Source organism: Salvelinus sp. IW2-2015, linkage group LG26 (assembly GCF_002910315.2).
Source record: "Salvelinus sp. IW2-2015 linkage group LG26, ASM291031v2, whole genome shotgun sequence".
Lineage (NCBI taxonomy): Eukaryota > Metazoa > Chordata > Actinopteri > Salmoniformes > Salmonidae > Salvelinus > Salvelinus sp. IW2-2015.
The window spans coordinates 10,872,533-10,897,114 of NC_036866.1; the positions used below are offsets into that span (position 1 = coordinate 10,872,533).

The following is a 24,582-nucleotide window of genomic DNA, read 5'->3' on the forward strand; positions in this document are numbered from 1 at the left end:
CAATAACCTGCACCAGTTTTGAAATGCATGACAAACAAATGGTACACAAGTTCATTGAGATATGTGAACTTTTTATTTGAGTACTTTTTTCATATGAAAATAGTGTGGCAGGCTTTTACAAGGTCTATTGCTGTACAGCTGACATGAAAATGCATGTGTACATTAGGGCCTGGCTGCTAAAGCCAGAGTCAGAAGTAAAAACATTCAGCACACAAAGTGAAGAAAGCACACTTCCATTTGCAGCACTAACCAGTAGTACGTGGAAGCTTGATAAACACTGGCTATGTCAATAGGCCACCGATCAATGTAAATAGAAAATTTGTCAGAGTACAAAGCAGTCTGCCATGTCTACTGGTGCTGAATTGATAACCCTCCAGCTCAGCGAACCCTGTTGCACCCAGCAGAACCACATGAGCACCACTTCAGCGAAGTCCCATTTCATTCCTGAAGAAAGGCATAGTTGAGCTTATTGTTGGATTTGACCTTAACCTCAACTAAAGAGCAACATTCTTGCAAACAGGACTTGACAAACTGTTCTTGAAACACATGAACACTCCTGAAATCCTAACTGCCAAATAGTCCAGTCCTTGGACACAAAACTCAAGGATGTAAGATGCTTTGTACACTTGGCTCACACATAGGTATGCAAGGAAGATGTCAACTAAGACTTGACTTCAGTCTGACAAAGACAAAAAAAACTAAGAATTGGAGAGCCTTTCACCAGCCCAATATTCTATGTACAAAAATATCCATTGCCACGATACAAATCAATGACCTCATGGGAGAAATAACATCAACTAACCTTTGCATGAAACTTCCTGTCATAGAAGACCTCTACTCCCATATTAACAAAAATAAATTAAAAAAATACAATCATAAAAAGAGGTATTTACACCTTGCGCGATGAAAGGCCTGGTTTTTCATACCTGTACCTGTAAAAAGTTAATTTACATTGTACTTCATTTCGTACCTAATCATCTACAGATAACTTGTAATCTCAAACAATTTACACCTCCTGGTTCATTTTCATTAACTGAAGTGTAGTCTGTTACATAGTTTAGGTAAAATATGAAAACAAGGCTTGTAATAACTTAATGCCACGCTTGCTGCCAGTCAAATAGAAGACAACTCCGCAATAGTACAATTAAAATTCCTATCATTTCTATCATTGCTTCCAGGTGGATGTGTTTCAGATGATGTTCCAAAGGGTTGAGTATCGACTGGTGCAGTAGGTCCGCCACCTCTGCTGCCCAGGCCAACTCAGCCCAGTACGGACTGGCTGTAGTGCATCTAAACAGTGCCCAAAGTTCAATGACGCTACTCCAAACAAAGCTCTGGATGGTAGCTACTTGTTGTTTACAGTGGAACAGTATTTATTATTCTTCACATACGTCCCATACAGTGAATTCAGTGCTTTACTACAGGTCAGTTAACCATAATCCCTTTATAAACATTACATGCACAACATATTTTCACTTCCATTTAGAATCTCACACATTCAATTTATTTTTGTTCTCCTACGACAATTTGATGAAATATCAATGCCTTTTCATAGGTGACCCCTTTCCAGTGTCCAGCCGAAGGGGTTAAAGGTCAGGGAAGCGGCTGGGGTCCTCTTTGTACTCATTGGGAATGGTGAAGATGGACTGCTCAAACTCGTCGTAGCGGAACTCTTGAAAAGTCACCGTGGCCGTAATGGTTGGAAAGACAGGGATATCTGTGTGGGGAAACGACAAAGGGAAACATGTTATAACATCATCAGGAAATAAATCTGGTCAGCCAGTCAGTATACATCCAACTGGATCTCTTTTACTGTACAATACGTTTACCACTGACAAAGCAGTATACGATAGTACTTACCCAGCTTGACAGGGAAACCAGGTGGGAGTTTCATTTGAACAAACTCTCTGAGTTTATTAAAGTGCTTGAAGGGTGCGATCACCTCCAGAACGTTTAATAACCTGAAAATAAACAACAAAAAGGTATTTCATTCTCACTCAATGAAGAATGGATTTCATGCATCACTTCATGCCAGAGAGTACTGCAGGCTACATTCACTGCCACATTCAATTAGTGATGGGGATAATAATAATGAGAGAACGAGGTCTCCGCACACCACAAAAAAAGGAGGCTATCAGGCACTTTGTGTCAATCAACCTATTTAGCCCAGAATAAGCAAAAACTAGGTTCACTTCATACACGCTTAATCTCAGATATCAATACTTCGTGAATTTTTATTATGAAATGTTATTAAAATTAGTAAATGATCCCATTTGGCAACTACCGCTGTCTGGCTAGACTTAAAGGTCGTCTGGGGGAGATCGAAGAGAAGACTTACGATTCAATGCCCAGCGGGAAGTCTTGACTCATGGCTACGGTCGCTTTGAAATTCTTCTTGCTCTCCTTGCATACCAGCTCTCTTCCTAGATGAGGCGCTCTGAAGGAGAAAAAGAGGGAAAATGTCTGTCAGAAAATGAGGTGAAAATGAGGTAAATACTTTTGAAAGAAAAGAAAGGAAGAAAGTCTTACTGTGGTCCTGAAAGTGAAATGACTGAAGGGAGTGTATAGAAGCTCTGCACTTCAGTGACATCTAAAAATTTTCACAATTAAATAAATAAAAAACGGTCAACACTATCTTCTCTACCCTCAAAGTCAAACTCTGCCCATTTCTACAATTTACCTTCTTAAAATATTATTTGAAGTCTAACCCTAACCACACTGCTAACCTTATGCCTAACACTAACCTTAAATTAAGACCACCCATTATTTATTTATTTTTTCCAATTTTGACTTTGGCTGTGGAAGCTAGWGGAAACTAATGAAACCCCATCAAGCCAATGTAACAAGACAGCTGAACTTGACAGTTCAAGGGGCAGGTTTCTCCAACAGAAAGTAGAACAGCTCTCCACAGCTTTAACTGATGAAGTAAGAGGATTGGCTTTAAATAGAACTATCCACCCACCCTCCCTGTCGCAACTGTGCATAAGTGATCCATCTGTCTGTCCTTCATTTAACCCTGTATGTAGACAGACATGACACTAACAATGAGTCAGAGTGTGGGTGAAAGTGAACTTGTGAAGTGTGGTGAGAAGTGAAAAAGTAATTGTCATACATACTTTCCGTTCTCTGCGTTGATATATTCCTCCCAGGAGATAGTGTTGGGTGAAGGTGCAGTTAGTGACTGTCGCCTCACAGGCTAAAAAGATGGAAACCCAAATGATTGGCAAGGACAGACAGCTGGCAACACAAAGCTACACAGAACAGTCAAACATAAAAAAGTTCTAGATAACATACGGACTACAAAGAACACAAACAAAAACACGGTCAGCGAAAACAAACTGTACACTAAAAGTAAAAMAAAAMAWAWATATGTTTTATGCTTTTCTCGAAAACACTTAATTTTTTCCTAAATTGTTTGTAAGATTTTGCATGTATCCACCTGAAGTAAATGAGATGTAGGATGCTGAGGACGGGAGTGATGATCGTTGAGGTCGGACCATATCTTTGCTTACAATCATATTATAAGTAACCAGCTTAATTACTCACACCACAGAAGGTTGGTGGCACCTTAATTGGGGAGGACGGGCTCGTGGTAATGACGGGAGCGGATTAGATGGAATGGTATCAAATATATCAAACATATGGTTTCCAGGTGTTTGATACCATTCCATTTGCGCCGTTCCAGACATTATTATGAGCCGTCCTCCCCTCAGCAGCCTCCTGTGACTCACAGATAACTTAACATGGTCTTAAAGTATACACGTATTTTCCATCATTCTCTGTGCCCCAGATCACACGGGGTTCTCAGAGGCCTAAACTCGTGACAATCCAAACTTGAACTGGCTTAAGCTGCTGAATTTCCCTCTGTACTGAACAACATGACAAAGTCAACACTCATTCCTCATTGTCCAACTGTAAGATGCATCTGTTTCATATTAACCAATGTCTGTAATGATGCATGTATACGTAATTCAGAATGACTATATAATCTCGTAACTCAGAAGAATTATTTGCCTTTTTAGCCATCAGGCCTTTCAGCCATCAGGCCTTTTAGCCATCAGGCCTTTTAGCCATCAGGCCTTTTAGCCATCATGCTTTTTTTGCCATTTGCTGTTGGCCACTAGGGCTGTTATACCATCCTTTTTAGCCTTTGCATTTTCACATGACCATCTGTCCCCCGAAAAGCTCTGTATTAAAACTTTTACTTCTGGAACTCAAGTCTCCTCTTTTACCTTTATGAAGTCAACTTTTTTACTGCACAATTCGGTCTACAATTCTCAACCACATTCGTGTCACTAGAGGGCCCAAGTGCATCACTAATGCTGAGAGCGGGAATGACAACATGAACAGTGGTAAAAACAACTTGATGATTTTACAGCTGCACACATACTGCATGAATGAAAAGGGGTCGTTAATTCTCGACACGTGCCTTGTCAACAGCACCTTGACCTTAGGTTATCATCTCTGTGGACACACACAGGCGTACTACCTCACATAGGTCAGCACACCTGGCTCCACAATAGTCAGAGCAGGAGTACAGTCCGCCCCCTTGGTCATTTCCAGTCACAACTTGCAGACTTGTTTACGTGCTGCTGTGCGTTTTGTTGCTAACCTTACTTTGCTACCTGACAACTTTACGGTTTTTACTTTTTAATTACCGTTTATATTTTTGTTTTTTCACTCACTCAATTTATTTATTTATGATAATTTTTTTCCATTCAACTTTTTCGCTCCGGACGCTTTATCTGGACGTGGTTCGTCAGGACCTCCACCAGCCGAAGCTAAGTAGTAACATTAACATGATGCCTTCTTATTTCAGTCGCTGGACTCATAATATTCAGGAGAACGATCGCCTTACGGCGAGGATAGCTGTGCTGCAAGCCCAGCTTCAGACGCAATCGTCCACAGCTTCAGACGCAAAAGTCCACAGACCCACTCCAAAAGGCTTTCGGAGCCATCATCGACTCAGTGGGTTTTGTCCAACAGGTCTCCGGGACCTACTCACTGCCACAGTCATACTCTGGACCTAGTTTTGTCCCATGGAATAAATGTTGTGGATATTAATATTTTTCCTCATAATCCTGGACTATCGGACCACCATTTTATTACGTTTGCAATCGCAACAAATAATCTGCTCAGACCCCAACCAAGGATCATCAAAGGTTGTGCTATAAATTCTCAAACAACAAAAAGATTCCTTGATGCCCTTCCAGACTCCCTCTGCCTACCCAAGGACGTCAGAGGACACAAATCAGTGAACCACCTAACTGAGGAACTCAACTTAACCTTGTGCAATACCCTAGATGCAGTAGCACCCCTAAAAACTAAAAACATTTGTCATAAGAAACTAGCTCCCTGGTATACAGAAAATACCCGAGCTCTGAAGCAAGCTTCCAGAAATTTGGAACGGAAATGACGCCACACCAAACTGGAAGTCTTCCGACTAGCTTGGAAAGACAGTACCGTGCAGTATCGAAGAGCCCTCACTGCTGCTTGATCATCCTATTTTTCCAACTTATTGAGGAAAATAAGAACAATCCAAATGTTCTTTTTGATACTGTCGCAAAGCTAACTAAAAAGCAGCATTCCCCAAGAGAGGATGGATTTCACTTCAGCAGTAATAAATTCATGAACTTCTTTGAGGAAAAGATCATGATCAGTAGAAAGCAAATTACTCCTCTTTAAATCTGAATATTCCTACAAAGCTCAGTTGTCCTGAGTCTGCACAACTCTGCCAGGACCTAGGATCAAGGGAGACACTCAAGTGTTTTAGTACTATATCTCTTGACATAAAGATGAAAATAAGCATGGCCTCTAAACGTTCAAGCTGCATACTGGACCCTATTCCAACTAAACTACTGAAAGAGCTGCTTCCTGTGCTTGGCCCTCCTATGTTGAACATAATAAACGGCTCTCTATCCACCGGATGTGTACCAAACTCACTAAAAGTGGCAGTAATAAAGTCTCTCTTGAAAAATCCAAACATTGACCCAGAAAATATTAAAAACTATCGGCCTATATCGGATCTCCCATTCCTCTCAAACATTTTTGAAAAAGCTGTTGCGCAGCAACTCACTGCCTTCCTGAAGACAAACAATGTATACGAAAAGCTTCAGTCTGGTTTTAGACCCCATCATAGCACTGAGACTGCACTTGTGAAGGTGGTAAATGACCTTTTAATGGCGTCAGACCGAGACTCTGCATCTGTCCTCGTGCTCCTAGACCTTAGTGCTGCTTTTGATACCATCGATCACCACTTTCTTTTGGAGAGATTGGAAACCGAAATTGGTCTACACGGACAAGTTCTGGCCTGGTTTAGATCTTATCTGTCGGAAAGATATCAGTTTGACTCTGTGGATGGTTTGTCCTCTGACAAATCAACTGTACATTTCGGTGTTCCTCAAAGCTCCGTTTTAGGACCACTATTGTTTTCACTATATATTTTACCTCTTGGGGATGTCATTCGGAAAAACATAATGTTAACTTTCACTGCTATGCGGATGACACACAGCTGTACATTTCGATGAAACATGGTGAAGCCCCGAAATTGCCCTCACTGGAAGCCTGTGTTTCAGACATAAGGAAGTGGATGGCTGCAAACTTTCTACTTTTAAACTCGGACAAAACAGAGATGCTTGTTCTAGGTCCCAAGAAACAAAGAGATCTTCTGTTGAATCTGACAATTAATCTCGATGGTTGTACAGTCGTCTCAAATAAAACTGTGAAGGACCTCGGCGTTACTCTGGACCCTGATCTCTCTTTTGACGAACATATCAAGACTGTTTCAAGGACAGCTTTTTTCCATCTACGTAACATTGCAAAAATAAGACATTTTCTGTCCAAAAATGATGCAGAAAAATGTATCCATGCTTTTGTCACTTCTAGGTTAGACTACTGCAATGCTCTACTTTCCGGATACCCGGATAAAGCACTAAATAAACTTCAGTTAGTGCTAAATACAGCTGCTAGAATCCTGACTAGAACCCCAAAAAATTATCATATTACTCCAGTGCTAGCCTCCCTACACTGGCTTCCTGTTAAGGCAAGGGCTGATTTCAAGGTTTTACTGCTAACCTACAAAGCATTACATGGGCTTGCTCCTACCTATCTTTCCGATTTGGTCCTCTCGTACATACCTACACGTACGCTACGGTCACAAGACGCAGGCCTCCTAATTGGCCCTAGAATTTCTAAGCAAACAGCTGGAGGCAGGGCTTTCTCCTATAGAGCTCCATTTTTATGGAATGGTCTGCCTACCCATGTGAGGGACGCAGACTCGGTCTCAACCTTTAAGTCTTTATTGAAGACTCATGTCTTCAGTAGGTCCTATGATTGAGTGTAGTCTGGCCCAGGAGTGTGAAGGTGAACAGAAAGGCACTGGAGCAACGAACCGCCCTTGCTGTCTCTGCCTGGCCGGTTCCCTTCTCTCCACTGGGATTCTCTGCCTCTAACCCTATTACAGGGGCTGAGTCACTGGCCTACTGGTGCTCTTCCATGCCGTCCCTAGGAGGGGTGCGTCACTTGAGTGGGTTGAGTCACTAACGTGGTCTTCCTGTCTAGGTTGGCGCCCCGCCTTGGGTTTTGCCGTGGCGGAGATCTTTGTGGGCTATACTCGGCCTTGTCTCAGGATAGTAAGTTGGTGGTTGAAGATATCCCTCTAGTGATGTGGGGGCTGTGCTTTGGCAAAGTGGGTGGGGTTACATCCTGCTTGTTTGCCCTGTCCGGGGGTATCATCGGATGGGGCCACAGTGTCTCCTGACCCCTCCTGTCTCAGCCTTCAGTATTTATGCTGCAGTAGTTTATGTGTCGGGGGCTAGGGTTAGTCTGTTATATCTGGAGTATTTCTCCTGTCTTATCCGGTGTCCTGTGTGAATTTAAGTATGCTCTCTCTAATTCTCTCTTTCTTTCTCTCTCTCTCGGAGGAGGACCTGAGCCCTAAGACCATGCCTCAGGACTACCTGGCATGACGACTCCTTGCTGTCACCAGTCCACCTGGCCGTGCTGACCTGTTGCACCCTCGAAAACCACTGTGATTACCATTATTTGACCATGCTGGTCATTTATGAACATTTGAACATCTTGGCCATGTTCTGTTATAATCTCCACCCGGCACAGCCAGAAGAGGACTGGCCACCCCTCATAGCCTGGTTCCTCTCTAGGTTTCTTCGTAGGTTTTGGCCTTTCTAGGGAGTTTTTCCTAGCCACCGTGCTTCTACACCTGCATTGCTTGCTGTTTGGAGTTTTAGGCTGGGTTTCTGTACAGCACTTTGAGATATCAGCTGATGTAAGAAGGGCTATATAAATAAATKTGATACTATACTGCTAATACTGTGGCCATGGCAACCTCGAGAATACCAATCAACGCACGTCCAAAAATATGCACATATGCACAAACTCACACACATCCACAGTAGTACTGAACTCTCTCTCCTTAACTGACCTATCACTATGAGTGACTGTGATATTCTGAGAAGACAGACAAAATTGGCACCAGATGATACAGTCAGTATCCCATCATTCACATGTAGGGTTCCCTTTACTTCAAACTGGACGATGTTATTATGCCTGTGGGACCTGGTGTAGCACAGTGTTTTGATACATTTGCTGTGGCCTCGTGATGGGAGTTGGCTCACATGCCTTTGACTCCCGCCACCCCCGTTGTTGTGAGTCCACACAGCCTCCAGTCAGTCGGCCGTGCCCCCCGTCGCTCCGTGGCACCAAGGGTTTTAGACTCCATCCACCTAGTCAATAGTACAGAGCCCTGCTTTAAACCCCCTGCTATCTGTGTCCCCAGGCACCGCGCTGACCCGCTATGCCACCACCGTCGGAGTAAACAGAGGAGAACGTTAGTGCTGGGACGGACTCGGCATGTTATTTTTCCCTCAACCTACTTCTGCAAAACGGTTTCCACTGAGCAGGGAATCACTTCTACAAACATGGATGGAAGCACAAAGGACTGTGTAAGCAGTTTTTCCCATTCAATACTGAGCTGACCTTGACCTATATGCTCACAGGTTTTCATACCGGTTAAATACACAGTAAAAAAAAAGAATTGGACAACAGATTAAAAATGCTTGAAAGCATTTACCACCACAGTACAAGGACAACAATACCACAGGAAGTAAATACCACAGGACACATCAACAACACAAAACCCAGTTCACGATAGGACAAAACTAACGAAATCAACAGAGCCGCCAAAAAGCATATATTGAGCTTTGTGAGGCCATGACTTCCCTTTGTGGAGGGGCTCCAAAAGCAAATTATCTATAGGGCCAAATAGAGGGAAAGCACTGGTGTGTAAGGTGCCGCTCTGAGCTTCCATCACTGGTATACATGCTCAAGGGTGGAAGGGGGGTTAAAATGCAATGATATGAATGGACAAAGCCATCGATCATGTGACACCATTCCTTCCTATGTGAAGACTCAATAGCGCATTGAAACCAAATGAAGTCAGTTAAGATGGCGTCTTATGGAGATATAACATGTGCAGTTTGAGGTACTCTAGGAAGTAACGTTGCAGGCTAGTTCAATGCTGTCCACTCTAATTGAGTAACTCAAGTTGAAGGCCGACCAGGATAAACCAGGCTGCCATTAGCAACTAAATGATCCTTATAAATTCTTCTATGTGCGATTTTGAAATAATTGGTTCAAGGACATACGGTGCATTCGGAAAGTATTCAGACCCCTTCACGTGTTGCACATTTTGTTACGTTACAGCCTTATTCTAAAATACCCCATAATGCCAAAGAAAAAAMTGGTTTTTAGAATTGTTTGCAACGGAAATATTATATTTATATAAATATTCTGACCCTTTACTCAGTACTTTGTTGAAGCACCTTTGGCGATTACAGCCTCAAATCTTCTTGGGTTTGACGCTACAAGCTTGGCACACCTGTATTTGGGGAGTTTCTCCCATTCTCTGCAGATACTCTCAAGCTCTGTCAGGTTGGATGGAGAGCGTTGCTGCACAGCAATTTTCAGGTCAATTAAGTTGTAGAAACATCTCAAGGATGATCAATGGAAACAGGATGCAACTGAGCTCAATTTCGAGTGTCATAGCAAAGGGTCTGAATACTTATGGAAATAAGGTATTTCTGTTTGTTTTCTATACATTTGCAAAAGTTTCTAAAAAGCTGTTTTCACTTTCTCAGTATGGGGAATTTTGTGTAGATTGATGAGGAAATGTTTTTATTTAATCAATTTTAGAATAAGACTGTAAAGTAACAAAATGTGGAAAAAGTGAAGGGGTCTGAACACTTTCCGAATGCACTGTACATCTGGTGTATTAGAAGCATTTTCCATTCACTATAATGGGGGATCCGACTTTCTGCTAACAATACCTCCAGTACTGCGGTCGACCTTGAACCGTGTCTTCAATGAGAGGGGGCAGTCGTTCTCCCCTGGCAAAATGCCACAAATGAGGTTAAGAAGGGACGTTTTCATTCTGACAGACAGTATGTGCAAAACAAATACAACTATAAAGAAACCCAAGAGGAGTGAGTAGTCCAACTGAAGTATTTCCAAATAAACCACGCAGACGTGTTTTACAGCAAATGAGCCATATGCTAAGTGAAAAGATATGACGCTTTTGTGGTCCATGTCTCATTGACATTTTTTGGTACAAGTGACTGTTTTGGTACAAGTGACTGGAAGTGAGAGGAGATCCTATAGGGGAGTGATATAAGGGTGGCAAGTAGTGGGGTCTGAGAGGGCCTACCCCAAGGGCCCAGCGGGAGAGGAGAGTTTCAGGACTGGACTCGCGGTTATGCTGAAGGTACAAGCAAACAGTATCTTCACTTTGCACACCGCGCCCAGCTCACACCCATAACAGGTGACATGATACCAGTCGACTCCAGCAGAATTCCAGTTAGAGGCCCCAGCATAGAACTTCAGCCAAAAGCCCCAACTTGGGAGGTCCCACTGCTGAACTAGACACAGACTGAACCCAAGCCAGCACAGAGGCCCAGCATGGCACTACAGCTCTGGGTCACAACAAGGTTTGAGAAGAGAAAATTTACAAGTTCTGTAACATTATGAATGTGAAAATATGGTTAAATGTTTTAGTTGGGTGAATGTTTATATTGTGGCCATACAGTGTACCCGTACTCTGCAACTGGAGGGCCTCACCTCATAGTTCTGCAGCTAGAGGGCCTCACGGCAGAGCTCACCTCATAGTTCTGCAGCTAGAGGGCCTCAAGGCGGAGCTCACCTCATAGTTTTGCAGCTAAAGGGCCTCACGGCGGAGCTCACCTCGTAGTTCTGCTCAATGAGGTTCCCTCCTTTGCTCAGGCTCTCCATGATGGCCTTGTTCCTCAGGATGTCCTCCTCGGTCAGGTGCTCCCGACGCTTCCGTGACTCCAGCACCAGCCCGTTCACGAAGTAGAAATCTGCCAGGAAATTCCCCACACGCTCCTGGAGCAACAAAGGACATGAAAAAAAAACTTGGTCACCAATTTCCCTTCAATACACCTCAAAGGACAAACAGCAATAACCCAATAATAATAGCTCTCCCCGGATGTTTATCAATCACAACCTCTATGTTTTGGTTACTCTGTTTCCTTTGAACTTCGTTGAGGGGAGATATAGCACAGGAAATGTGAAAAGGACATGGGTGTCCTGTACTGCATTGAATAACAAGACTGTACTGTAGAGTAGCAGAGGGCACACTGACTAGGGCTGTTATGGTGACTGTATTACCGCCACAGCAGCTGGTCACGAGTCATGACCTCAGTCAAATTTCACATGACCGTTTAGTCACGGTAACTAGGCTTCTCCAAGCTCTGATGCTGCTAATGGTCATTAGTAGCCCACCAAACTTGCTAACTGACTGGTACTCAGCACTCTCTTGTCCCTCTAATCACTGACATCAATGCAAATGTAATCGAAAATCTAAATCAAACACTTCATGAGAGCTCATGAGCTCATGTTGCGCAACATTTCTATAGGCTATGCAATTGTGTTAGAAAACAGAGTTTTGATGGTCTCTATTAAAGAGGAGGATCCTATCAGATTTCTATAGGCTAGGCCTACTATATTTATTTATCAACTTTCCTAATATTAAACACATTGCTTTGCTTTACAACAGGAGTCTAACCTACCTGGCTGGCATGAAAATGAACCATGGGAAAAGTATACTCCATTCGCTATTCAAGTGCATAGATGACATGTATTTTTTTCCGCTGCCCCTGTTCCCAGATCAATGCATGATAACGGTACATTCTAAATCAAAACTAATTTCACACACATATTATTTAGCATATGTAAAGACAAGAATAAATTAAGAATAGTCTGATGGGTGACAATATTATCAGTTGTGAATGATATACTATCACTTGTGAATGATGCCCAGCTTGTGTGCAGTAAGGCACGAAACAGTGCAGGCCTTTTTTTCTCTCGACTTTTTCAAATCATAATAGCGTACCTCATGTAGCCTAGCTAATAGGCCAATATGTTTTGATAAGGTTCGCATCACAACTAAAGTGGCCAAATAACTTCTTAAAAGTAAGCACATTAATCCGCTTTACAAGGGGTGTAGAGCCTAACTGACATACATAAGTGGCGCGTGAGTTTCAAGTTTGGTGAAGATCATTCTCACCATAAAAATGCAACTTAATAATAAAAGCATTACATGCATAATCACATTTGCATCACTTTTGAGAACGTTATTTTCCCGCTAATTGGTTGCATTTTGGAACATTCACGCTTATAGTCTACTGCAGTGTGTGCATTGCTGTGCTTATAATGTTAAGAAATAGCATAATAGTTTATCAACTTTTTAAACTAAACGCTCTGATCTGTTGCATCAACCTCATTGCTTTAAAAAAAAAATTGATGCAAGTGGTTGTATTCATTTGGGATCTATCACATCCCACAACTGTTAGACTATGTTTTGAATATTTATTTCTCGCACAGAAGGACAAGTTAACCAATAGAATAGGTCAACTTTTGTACTTTGGAGGATAATAGATTGACATAGGCTAGTGCTTTTGCTGTTCATTAGGCCTAGTCGGCTTGTTGGCTGACAAAAACTAAATGTGGACAGTTCTTTTAACATCTTTAATATGCGCCTCGGAATTCGATAAAAAGGATGCGCGCAGTTACGCCGCTGATGTGTCGGTCTTCACTTTTATCTTACTTCGGAGCGGCGATGCCTGTGAGAAGGACCCGATCACGTGACGGGCATTAGCTAATAAGAATTGAGGCATCTGAGAGAACCATGTGCGTGAGCACCCGATTAGCAGCCGGGATAAGGGAATTATAATTATTATATTCAGCCCAAGAGCACAACGGCCACTGGCCACAAAAGGCATGGATTTTTTTTAGGGTGCGTTACGGCCACACAATACGGCGGGTAATTTGAGGCATTATTAAGTGCTTGTCAAATTGTGAATGAGAGACTGATGAAGTGTGTGCAGCCTGCGGAAGAAACAAAGCAAATCGCATGCCGTTCATGCAACTTTTTTCAGCCCTAGAATGTATAAAACAATGATACCCAACGTTTGTATCACAACTAAAGTTGCATGAATAACTCAAAATTAAGCATATAGGAGGACCTGTTTCTTTGTTAACAGCTCAACACAGAATAGCTGCATGTGCGCACTCCCTCAGAAATCGTTTGGAGAAAATATCCCTTCTATTTTATTCAGCTATGTTCAATTGTATTCTTCACACTATAAAACAATGCCACGGAATTATAAGGAAATCTTTGTCTACTAAATGAACTAGTGTAGCCCACAGCCATATGGCATAGCCAGATCAAGACCTAACTTAAGGACAACTCAGAGTATGATATTCTGTTCTTCTGAAATAGACTACATTTTCTTCATGTTTCTTTAGACCTGTYCCAAAATAAATAATGCATTTATTGTGATGTGTAGGCTATATTAAATTGATTTATTAGACTTTTTAAAATGTAAATGTTCCAAAGGTCTACATCAGTGGCTTGTAGGTTATGCGTAGAAGCCAGGAGATGCTAAATATGTTTATGTTAATTACCGGTCAATTACAGTGAGACCGGCAGTTATTTGCTTGACAATCACCGACTGACAAAATATAATGACCGCCACTGCCCTAATTCTGAGAAAGATACATTTTAGAATTTGACAGAGAGAGACAGAGATGTATAAATCAACCGTTTTGTCCTCTCGGAACAGCCAGCCGGTCTGGGCTCTGGAGAAGGTGATGGACTTGGTGGAGAGAGTGGCAGAGTAAACATCGCTGCTCATAAGGATGTCCACCTCTTCCTCTGTTTCCATCTCTGACTCCTGGAACACAAGGAGCCACCGCCACGTTGGTCTTCTGCACACACACACACTTCACAAAAACAGGGCTCACAGAATTCAGAAGCTAGGTGCCCCGTTTTTAAAGGAGGAATAAAAAACTGTCAGGGTCATTAGCTAGAGAAGTGCAAAAACAACAACTTCAGCATCAAGTCGTGTGTCTCACCTCGTGGTGTATCCGTTGGTACACCTTCTGTTCATTGTCCAGCACCACAAAGGACTCAGAGGGGATGGCGTCACCATTGAAGATGAAGCTGAGGTCACCACGTTGGCACTTCATATCTGTGAAGTCTATGAGAGTGGTGTCCAGTCTATGACCATAGAGAAAGAAAGGTTGAATTTCAAACCACTTCATGGGTCAATATAATGTCAATAGCACCAGTATCAGCACATTAAAGCAGCACATATTGCCTCCAGTTCATACGTATGCTTAATGATTACTCACATCTATATAACTCCTCCACACCCCTTAAAAACCAAAAGAAGATTGAAAGAAGTAATGAGATAAATGAGAGAAAGAGCGTGAGGGAGACACACACCGAGTATAAGATCAAGGACACTTCCTTGTTACCAAGGAACATACAAATTAAAAGAAAAGATTTATTCGATAAAACTAAAGAATTGAAACTTGGTTTCTAAAAGCTCAGACGAATTTTGCTTTAATGGTTGCCATGGGAGACAACCCATTTCTATGTTTTCCGAGAAAAGCTAGTTTCAAGAAGTAGTGGAGAAATGAGGTGTGACAACAAAGATAAGTAACTAAACAATTATATGTGCTGCACATAGACACGAAAGGGAGAGTGAGAGGTACGACAGAGCGGAGACTTTCAACCATTGGAATGTAAATTAAGTTATGCCTTGGCCCCCCTCTCCAACTGACATTTTGAAAGCCTGTTAGAGAACTTTCTTTCTTCACCACCCACTCACCACAACATGCACACACTTTCATGTGTCTGAGAATAATTATCCCTGAATCTCCAGCGTTGCATAGATTCAGAGCAGGGGATAAGGGGTGGCAATTTGTGAGGCAAGTAACCTAGCAACGCCTGAAAACACTTTCATTTGTCTGTCTCTGTGTGCGTGTGCGTGTGTATCACGGTGAGCTGCGTGTGGTAAAATTCAGGCCCTTTGAAGAACAACACAGTCTGAACCTGGCTTCTTGTCAATGAACACTGAGGCTTGTAAAGCTTAGCACCACAGCATACATTAACCAGCCTGCTAACAATTAAGCCAGATAACCTTACTGTATTCTGTATAGTCCAACTGGTGAATCGTGTTTCGCTACTGGATGGGGAATAATTGAATGTGACGACTTGGCGCTGGGCCAATTATAATGGAGTCTGTAGGGTTAGGGTAGGTGCTGGTTCTCTCTATCTAAGTGTAATTATTTGGAGAGGGATGACGAGGTAATAGATCTGCAAACAGATGCCGTGCCGCTCAGTCACAGCAGTGCAAGAACCGATTTCACACTCTAGTTAACCGTTCTTGTCATTAGCCACCGTGCTGGGGTTGGCTTTACAGAAGCCCATGAAGCTGGGAGAGGGTGTAGTGTTCAAGGCCAGGAATTTTTACTGAACTGAAAAGGGCTCTAAAAGCTTGAAAGTGCTTCAATAAAGGGTTTTATCAAGGCATATTGACCTTTATTATCATGGGTTTTACCATATCTCATTGACTTTTTCAGTATAATACTAAAGCTGAGGTCATCACTCAGGAGAAGCACCAGTCTAATGTTGTTGGACAGAGGTGGCTCCTTGGGTTTGTCCATAGGGGAAAGCTCAATTCCTGACTGTTTCTGCATTTAACGAAACTGCATCTCTGCCCTACCAAGACTACGACAAGATGGCTGAAGGAGAAACAGACTGGCACCCAACCAAAGCTAAAGATTGGTGAAGAACAGTGTATCGATTTTGAGCTGCGGAGGAGGAGAAGCAACATTGTGCATTGTGTGTGTGTGGACAAACTTTAAACATGCTGTAACAGCTGAGACCAGTACAGTACTGGTCAATGAATCAGTGATCCATGATGGCACACCCGTCTCTTTATTACGTGTTGTAATCTGTTTGACATGCTTATTTATTACAATGATCTTCAAGCAAATTGTTGCTTGTTACGACATCATAAAAACAAGGGATGACTTGACTCACCTGATGTTGATCCCCTGTTTGTAGATCTTACAGGCGTCAGAGGGCAGGATTCGGGAAAGCAAAGGCACTGCAACATGGGGAAATAGATAGTCCTAAGTTTAGAAACTCCTTAATAATGATCATCACCAACCACTTCAAAGTTCCTATATTCCCCCTTTCAGAGCCCATACCTGCACAGGCATATGCAGTTCTGCAGTTTAATATTTAACACTCTTTACAAGCCTCCACCAGACTGTCATTAAATAATGATTTCCAAAGTCCTACACCTTATCAAGGTCTCAGTTACAGAACTATAAAAGAGATGCAGAAGGTATTATGTGACTGATTTAGGTTATGTGCAAATAGGATTTGAGACCACTTCTGACCCTTGGAGGGCACCACACTATTGTCCATGTTCCAATAATTATGTTAGCATGCTGTACTATATTGCTTCATTATAAACTGGGTGGTACGAGCCTTAAATGCTGATTGGCTGAAAGCCTTGGTATATCAGACCGAATTTTTTAAAAATAAAGGAGATCCGCACACTAGGAGCTCAGATTCGAAAATATTTTATGTCCAACATTTCGACAAATTGTCGAGGTAACCCCCTCTCCTAGGGAGGGTGACATGGCATCGAACATGTCACCCTCCCTAGGAGAGGTGGTGACCTCGACAATTTATTGAGAGGCTGCCTGGATCTTTAATTTAAAGACCCTTGCTCCCTTCGGTCTCAACGTAGACCTTCATCTGAAGCCATTCTTGTGATTATTGTGATTTTGCTATTGTAAATGTTTGTAGGCTTATGTAGCCAAATTGTATCTATGATCGTACGCTATCCATTTATGTTTTTTGTATGCTATTTTAATATATGAGAATATAGCCAGCACCTCGCCTAAATAGTTGTGTGTTTCTTTCGCCTCTAGATTATATCAGACCGTATACCATGGGCATGACAAAACATTTATTTTTACGGTTAATTACTAATTACGTTGGTAACCAGTTTATAATAGCAATAAGGCACCTCGGGGGTTTATGGTATATTGCCAATATACCACGGCTAAGGGCTGTATCAAGGCACTCCGCATTGCGTCTTGCATAAGAACAGCCCTGGTATACTGGCCATATACCACACCCCCTCGGGCTRTATTGCTTAATTCTAATGTATATATAAGTATGCCAGCATGGATATTGGAACAGAGCCTATGAATGCCATGTGTGCCAGCAGTGCACCTCTCTCTGAGAGGAAATCCATTCCCTTTGATCTGCACTAGTACAGACTGGACAACGTGTCTGTTTTATCCCCAGAATATTGAAAAGGACTGCTGGGGTCCTGGTCTCTCAATGTCTGAGGTGAAACGTTTAGAATGTTGCAGATAGAAATGGAATGAACAGAGCTGGCACAATTCTCTGTTAAATCTGTTCTGCACTATACAATTCCATCTGAATGTTCTGTGATGTTTCACCCTCCTGAACAGTGATAATTTAAAAGGCATCTTCCCATGCATTCTTTGCATTTGAGCCCTTGCCACACAGGTGCACTTTGCTCCATCCCCTGTCAAATTCTACCAACTCACACAATCAGGATCCCTTTCTTTACTGTTGTGAACAGTCACACAATCTTTACAAGCAGGTCAATATGTAACATGGACAGAGACATGTGAACACACTCTTGACTTACACTGGACATTCAGCCAAAGTCATTTGGGACATTTGTAACATTATTTTCTCTATAAAGTATTCCAAGAAACGATAGGTATTACGTGAATAACGCATCTAAAAAATAAGATGAATTGATTCTCTCTCTTGCGCTCGACCTCTGAATGCTCGGCTATGAAAAGCCAAATGGCATTTACTCCTAAGGTGCTGACCTTTTGCAACCTCTATAACCTCTGTGATTATTATTTGACCCTGCTGGTAATTTATGAACGTTTTAACATTTTGAAGAACGATATGGCATTAATGACAATGTTATAATCGCTACCCAGCACAGCCAGAAGGGGACTGGCCACCGCTTGGAGCCCGGTTCCTCTCTAGGTATCTAGACATTGTGTTTTTCTTAGACATTGTGCTTCTACATCTGCATTGCTTGCTCTTTGGGGTTTTAGGCTGGATTTCTGTATAAGCACTGTAAAAAGGGCTTTATAAAATACATTACATTTTATTGATTGATTGATATACAAGTTAATAGGCCTTAGTAATGCTGGTGGTGGGATGTTGTAATGATGTATTGCCACCACCAGGGGGAGTGTCTGTCTTTCTGTCAGTGTGGGGAGGGGCGAGCCACTCCCTCCAGAGGATTACCTCAGGCTTGTAAACAATCTCTCAGCATCCCTCTATTCCCAACCAGCTACAGCAGAGAGCACTCACTGACACCCACATAGCTGGACTCTCTTAGAGATAGCACCACATTAACACAAACACACTCTGTTTAACAATGTCAACCATGCTAGTATTTCAACTTTAATCTAAGTAGATGCACTCTGTCGTTAAAAAGAAACTGATTAGTTGTAGTGAGTAGGCCTGGTTGTGGGTAATTTGATCATGTACTTGTGTGGAATGCAAAGCAAACTCACCCCAGCTTTGAAAGTCCCAGTGAAGCTCCAAGTAAAAGTCTCCCAGCTGGAAAGAAACAGAATATCAATTTCATTATCAATCAAAATACACCAGAGTAACAGAGGAAGAGTAGACCTGACAGACATTACCATATCAAAGATAGCCTAGTTGAGCCTCATTTTCTTCAATGAGTTTAGAATCCAATATGTAGTTAAAATGCTCTGAAATGACACAGCTGGCCCACCTAATCTCACAGTACTGACCAGAAATAAAACCTCCCGTGATGTAATATTAATAATAACGCAGCACATCTCTGAGAAATATAATCCCCTGGAGTTAAGAGAGAATCTCTCTCTGATATCACAGGAATGATAATATCCTCTCATCTAACACGGGAGAGAACTGCTCTTTCATCCCTTTCCTCCATCGCTCTCTCCTTCTCTTCATCACTCAGGTTCATCCTCTTGGGGAGTCACAACTGACCTGGTAGTGGCTTATGCCCAGGGCACCAGATGTTTATGCCCACAGAGTTCCCTCAACAACATCATGCCAGCCACAGTGCTGCAAGGCTCCCCAAAGCCCAGACTATCAACTGTGTGTGTGCGTGTGCAAGTGTGTGTGTGGAGTGGAGAATCTGCCTCCCCCTGTGTCGTTAGAATGTTTATGAGAATGTCACCTTTCATTCAGGTTGACCCATGCAGGTTGGCCCATGTTGCTGTCTGTCTGCATAATCCCTGAGCGTAGGCGGCTAGGGAGAGGGCATATTCACTGCATGTAGAGGGTTGTTCTCTGGGGGTGCTTTGTTGTGATGACAGTAGTTAGTGTGTGACTGAGTGACTGATAGCGCCTGGGTCTGTGTGTGTGTCCAGCGGAGTGGCATTTCTGACTAGGAGGAGCAAGTACAGAGCCTGCACCGCAGCACAATGATACATGCTTCATTTCAGAAGAGGAGAAAGATGGGGAGGGTAGAGGAAGGGAGCAGAGGATACAGGCTAGAGACAAGATGGGGATACAAGATATACAGAGGTAGGATCTTCATTTAATTTAAGACAGTTTGCTACATCAGGGAAATAATCCTGCMGCAACAGGAAATCTAAATTATTATGTAGACATTTTTGTAGGGGTAGTTGTTAAGTGGAAATTGCAGACTTCAGAAGCCTTTTTACACCTCAAATAAACTACAAGGGATCAGGGATATTAAATAACAACGGGGGAAAGAGAGAGAGAGAGACTCAGTGCCGTACCTCTTTGAGGGCGTTCAGTAACTTTGGCCTCTTGTCCGCCACACTTTCTCTGGATTGCTGTTTCAGCTTCCTTAACAGCGCTGTGACTGACAGAGAGAAAAACAGAGAGAGCGAGGGGTGAGACCACAACTACATACGGCAATAACAATCATCATTACTGGAATCTCTAGGTATTGGAATCTCTAGGTATCTCTAGGTATCTCTTCAAGAGGAAGTATCCCATCAACTGCATTGCACATTGCTAAATAGAGGATCACATTTCACCATGCAAACTGAATTGAACTTGACCCCAATCTATACTGTATGCTTTTAAAAGCTTAGTTGCGATGACTGAATCATTTGGTGTCTGGGTAGCTAAGCATCACATCATTCAAATCTTGATCACACAGTACAGCATTGTACAGTATTAAAGCACATGACACTGTCAATGAATTTCAATAATGGGAGAAACACACCTACTGACTGCTAATTCTAGTCCCTGATATACACTATATTGACTTCCCAGAGTGAAACGGCATAACAGGACTTTACAACCCCCACCAACTACACTGCCGGTAGGGATCACATCTATTCCAGGAAGTTCAAAGAGGGAAATGAGACGAACAATAAAGTGGACCATTAATGAGATACCTCTGTTAGCTCTTTAATGACCCGAGGGAGGACAAACAGAACAGAGACTTTTAACCATGACAACCCAGCTTAACAAGCTTTCAGCCTAATTCCTCTCGTTTTCATTCAAATAAGACCGAGCTGAAACAGCCACACCCGACTAACATTTATCTGTGGTTCAAAGAGAGAGGTGGGAACAACTAATTGCAGTTATAGGAGGCGTCAGGGGGATTAAATGACAATGTGAGCAATCCACGTATAATATGCTTTTAGAAGAAAACACAGTTTTTATGAAATCAAAACCACAAACCCCCAATAAAAGGAATGGAATCATGACTGTCGCAGACAAACCATATAGTGTTWAATTTGGTCATTTCAAATGCAGGGGCTGAAGTAGACCTAATCTGTCCATTCAATCACACAGGTTGTTTTCCGAACAAACACACACACAAATCCCACAATAATAAGCTAACTGTAGGCCTACACATATATGCTTTATTCTGTGCATCCCAGGAAAATAACCTCTCCCTCAATGTCAACAAAACAAAGGAGCTGATCGTGGACTTCAGAAAACAACAGAGGAGCACCCCCCTATCCACATCGAATGGGCCGCAGTGGAGAAGATGAAAAACGTCAAGTTCCTCGTCGTACACATCACTGACAATCTGAAATGGTCCACCCACACGGAGTGAGGTGAAGAAGGCTCAAAACAGTGCCTCTTCAACTTCAGGAGGCTGAAGRAATTCGGCTTGGCTCCTAAGACCCTAACAAACTTCTACAGATGCACCATGGAGAGCATCCTGTCGGGCTGTATCACCACCTGGTACGGCAACTGCACCGTCCGCAACCACAGGGCTCTGCAGAGAATGGAACGATCTGCCTAGCCTCCAGGATATCTACAGCACCTGAGTCACGGCCTGTTCACCCCGTTACCATCCAGAACACGAGGTCAGTACAGGTGCATCAAAGCTGGGACTGAGAGACTGAAAAACAGCTTATATCTCAAGGCCATCAGACTGTTAAATAGTCACCACAAGCCGGCCTTCACCCAGTACCCTGCCCGGAACTTTAGTCACTGACACTTGCCGGCTACCACCCGGTTTCTCAAMCCTGCACCTTAGAGGYTGCTGCCCTATGTACATAGTCATGGAACACTGGTCACTTTAATAATGTTTACATATGGTTTTACCCAYTTCATATGTATATACTCTATTTTAGTCAAGGCTATCCTATTCAACTATTGCTGTACATATACTATTCTATCCACGTATTCTTCAGATAAAATTGATAGTATATCAATATACTGTACATAATGTCCACACATCCTATCATATACAGTACAGGTCAAAAGTTTGGACACACCTACTCATTCCAGGGTTTTTCTTAATTTTTACTATTTTCTACATTGTAGAATAATATTGAAGACATAAAAATTACGAAATAATACATATGGAATCATGTASTAACCAAAAAAGTGTTAAACAAAACCCCAAAAGATGTTATATTTGAGATTCTTCAAAGTAGCCACCCTTGATGATAGCTTTGCACACTCTTGGCATTCTGTCAACGAGCTTCATGAGGTAGTCACCTGGAATGTGTTTCAATTAACAGGTGTGCCTTGTTAAAAGTTTGTTAATTTCCTTCTTACTTTGAAGAATCTCAAATAAATGTTGATTTGTTTAACACTTTTCTGGTTACTACATGATTCCATGTGTTATTTCATAGTTTTGATGTCTTAACTATTATTCTACAATGTAGAAAATTGTACAAAWAAAGTAAAACCCTTGAGTGAGTATATGTGTACAAACTTTTGACTGGTATTGTGTGTGTAAATACCCCTTGACTTTTTTCACATTTTGTTACGTTACAGCCTCATTATAAATATACACACAATACCCCATAATGACAAAGCAAAAACAGCTTAATTCTTTTGCCATTTTTTTTATTTTTTTTTTAATGGAAATTCACATTTACATAAGTATTCAGACCCTTTACTCAGTACTTTGTGGAAGCACCTTTGGGAGCAATTACAGCCTTGAGTCTTCTTCGGGATGATGCTACAAGCTTGGCACACTTGTATTTGGGTAGTTTTTCCCATTCTTCTCTGCAGATCCTCTTAAGCTTTGTCAGGTTGGATGAGGAGCGTTGCCGTACAGCTATTTTCAGGTGAAAAACACCCCCACAGCATGATGCTTCCACCACCATGCTTCACAGTAGGAATGATCCAAGGTTTCCTCTAGACGTGACGCTTGGCATTCAGGCCAAAGAATCCAAATGGGCTGTCAAGTGCCTTTTACTGAGGAGTGGCTTCTGTCTGGCCACTCTACCATAAAGGCCTGATTGGTGGAGTGTTGTAGAGATGTTTGTCCTTCTGGAAGGTTCTCCCATCTCCACAGAGGAACTCTAGAGCTCTGTCAGTGACCATTGGGTTCTTGGTCACCTCCCTGACCAAGGCCCTTCTCCCCCGATTTCTCAGTTTGGCCGGGTGGCCAGCTCTAGGAAGAGTCTTGGTAGTTTAAAACTTCTTCCATTTAAGAATGATGGAGTCCACTGTTTTCTTGGGGACCTTCAATGCTGCAGAAATGTTTTGGTACCCTTCCCCCGATCTGTGCCTCGACACAATCCTGTCTCGGAGCTCTACGGACAATTTCTTCAACCTCATGGCTTGGTTTTTGCTCTGACATGCACTGTCAACTGTTGGACCTTATATAGACAGGTGTGTGTGCCTTTCCATAACATGTCCAATCAATTGAATTTACCACAGGTGGACTCCAATCAAGTTGTAGAAACATCTCAAGGATGATCAATGGAAACAGAATGCACCTGAGCCCAATTTCGAGTCTCATGGCAAAGTGACTGAATACTTGCAAAGTGACTGAATGCTGCTAATGAAACTAGGCCACAGGGGCCAAGCTCTGTGGCCAAACACACACACGCGCTGGGCTATGTTTTGGGGGCCAGGCATCTCTCTGTTTTTCTCAGGCCTGGTTGCCTAATGAGAGGCGACAGGCTCCGGATGGGCGAGCCTCCTGATCCTCACCGCCCCTCGGTGGGAGAGAACAGAGAGGGGAGRGGAGGGAGGAATAACTCACCATCTGCCCACAGACCACCCAGCATAAATGGGCCGAGCTGACACGGACCTCAACACTGGACCACCTCTCTATAATTAGGCCTAGGCCTATTCACCCTCATACAGACCAAATCATGGCTATAGAAGCAATAGAAATAGAGCCATTTCCTGTCTGAAAGGGGTCTGGAATGTTAATAATAAATCATAATAGATAATGTATTATTAATGCTAAAGAATCCACCACATAACCAAGACCTGAAATAATATTGTTTATCCAACACGCCTCCACCAGTGAAAAATTAACTACACCTGTCAGCCAGCTTTCGAGTAGCAGGGAGAGGACAGTAAATATTGACACAGTGTAAGCACTAGGCAGCACTAGGCTTCACTGCAGGCAAAAGCTAGCAGTCAGTCRTAGACAGCAGGACAGGGTGCWCCAGTTTTCCAGTTCTCCTGCCACATCAGAGGCTATGGGACAAATCACTTCCATCTCCATTGGGCTTTGATGGCAGAATTCCCCTGCCATTCTCATCAAAGCACCCAGCAGGGCGCTGGACAGTAAAAGCCCCATATGATAAGCCACCATAGCGCCAAACCCAGGGGACCAGAGCCTGCTTTTGAACTATTTCATAGGCTGCTGCATTGTGATTGATGTGAGCACTTAGGGCTAGATGTCAGCCATCTTAATGAGAGTAATA

General features: G+C 42.6%; 1 protein-coding gene across 3 annotated transcripts in view; it reads right to left on the bottom strand.

Moving 5' to 3' along the window:
• Positions 1-50: 50 nt before the first annotated feature.
• LOC111952415 (ankyrin repeat domain-containing protein 13C-A) overlaps positions 51-24,582 on the bottom strand; it is a 64,983-nt gene continuing 40,451 nt past the window's right edge. For all 3 annotated transcript variants that reach the window (XM_023971052.2, XM_023971050.2, XM_023971053.2), the window contains 10 exons: positions 20,206-20,291; positions 18,982-19,027; positions 16,427-16,493; positions 14,449-14,593; positions 14,136-14,267; positions 11,254-11,415; positions 3,117-3,196; positions 2,339-2,437; positions 1,861-1,961; positions 51-1,717 (listed from right to left, as the gene is read on the bottom strand). In XM_023971052.2, the coding sequence (XP_023826820.1) occupies positions 1,587-1,717; positions 1,861-1,961; positions 2,339-2,437; positions 3,117-3,196; positions 11,254-11,415; positions 14,136-14,267; positions 14,449-14,593; positions 16,427-16,493; positions 18,982-19,027; positions 20,206-20,291 (1,049 nt within the window). In that variant the 3' untranslated portion in view covers positions 51-1,586. The remainder of the gene's footprint in view (positions 1,718-1,860; positions 1,962-2,338; positions 2,438-3,116; positions 3,197-11,253; positions 11,416-14,135; positions 14,268-14,448; positions 14,594-16,426; positions 16,494-18,981; positions 19,028-20,205; positions 20,292-24,582) is intronic.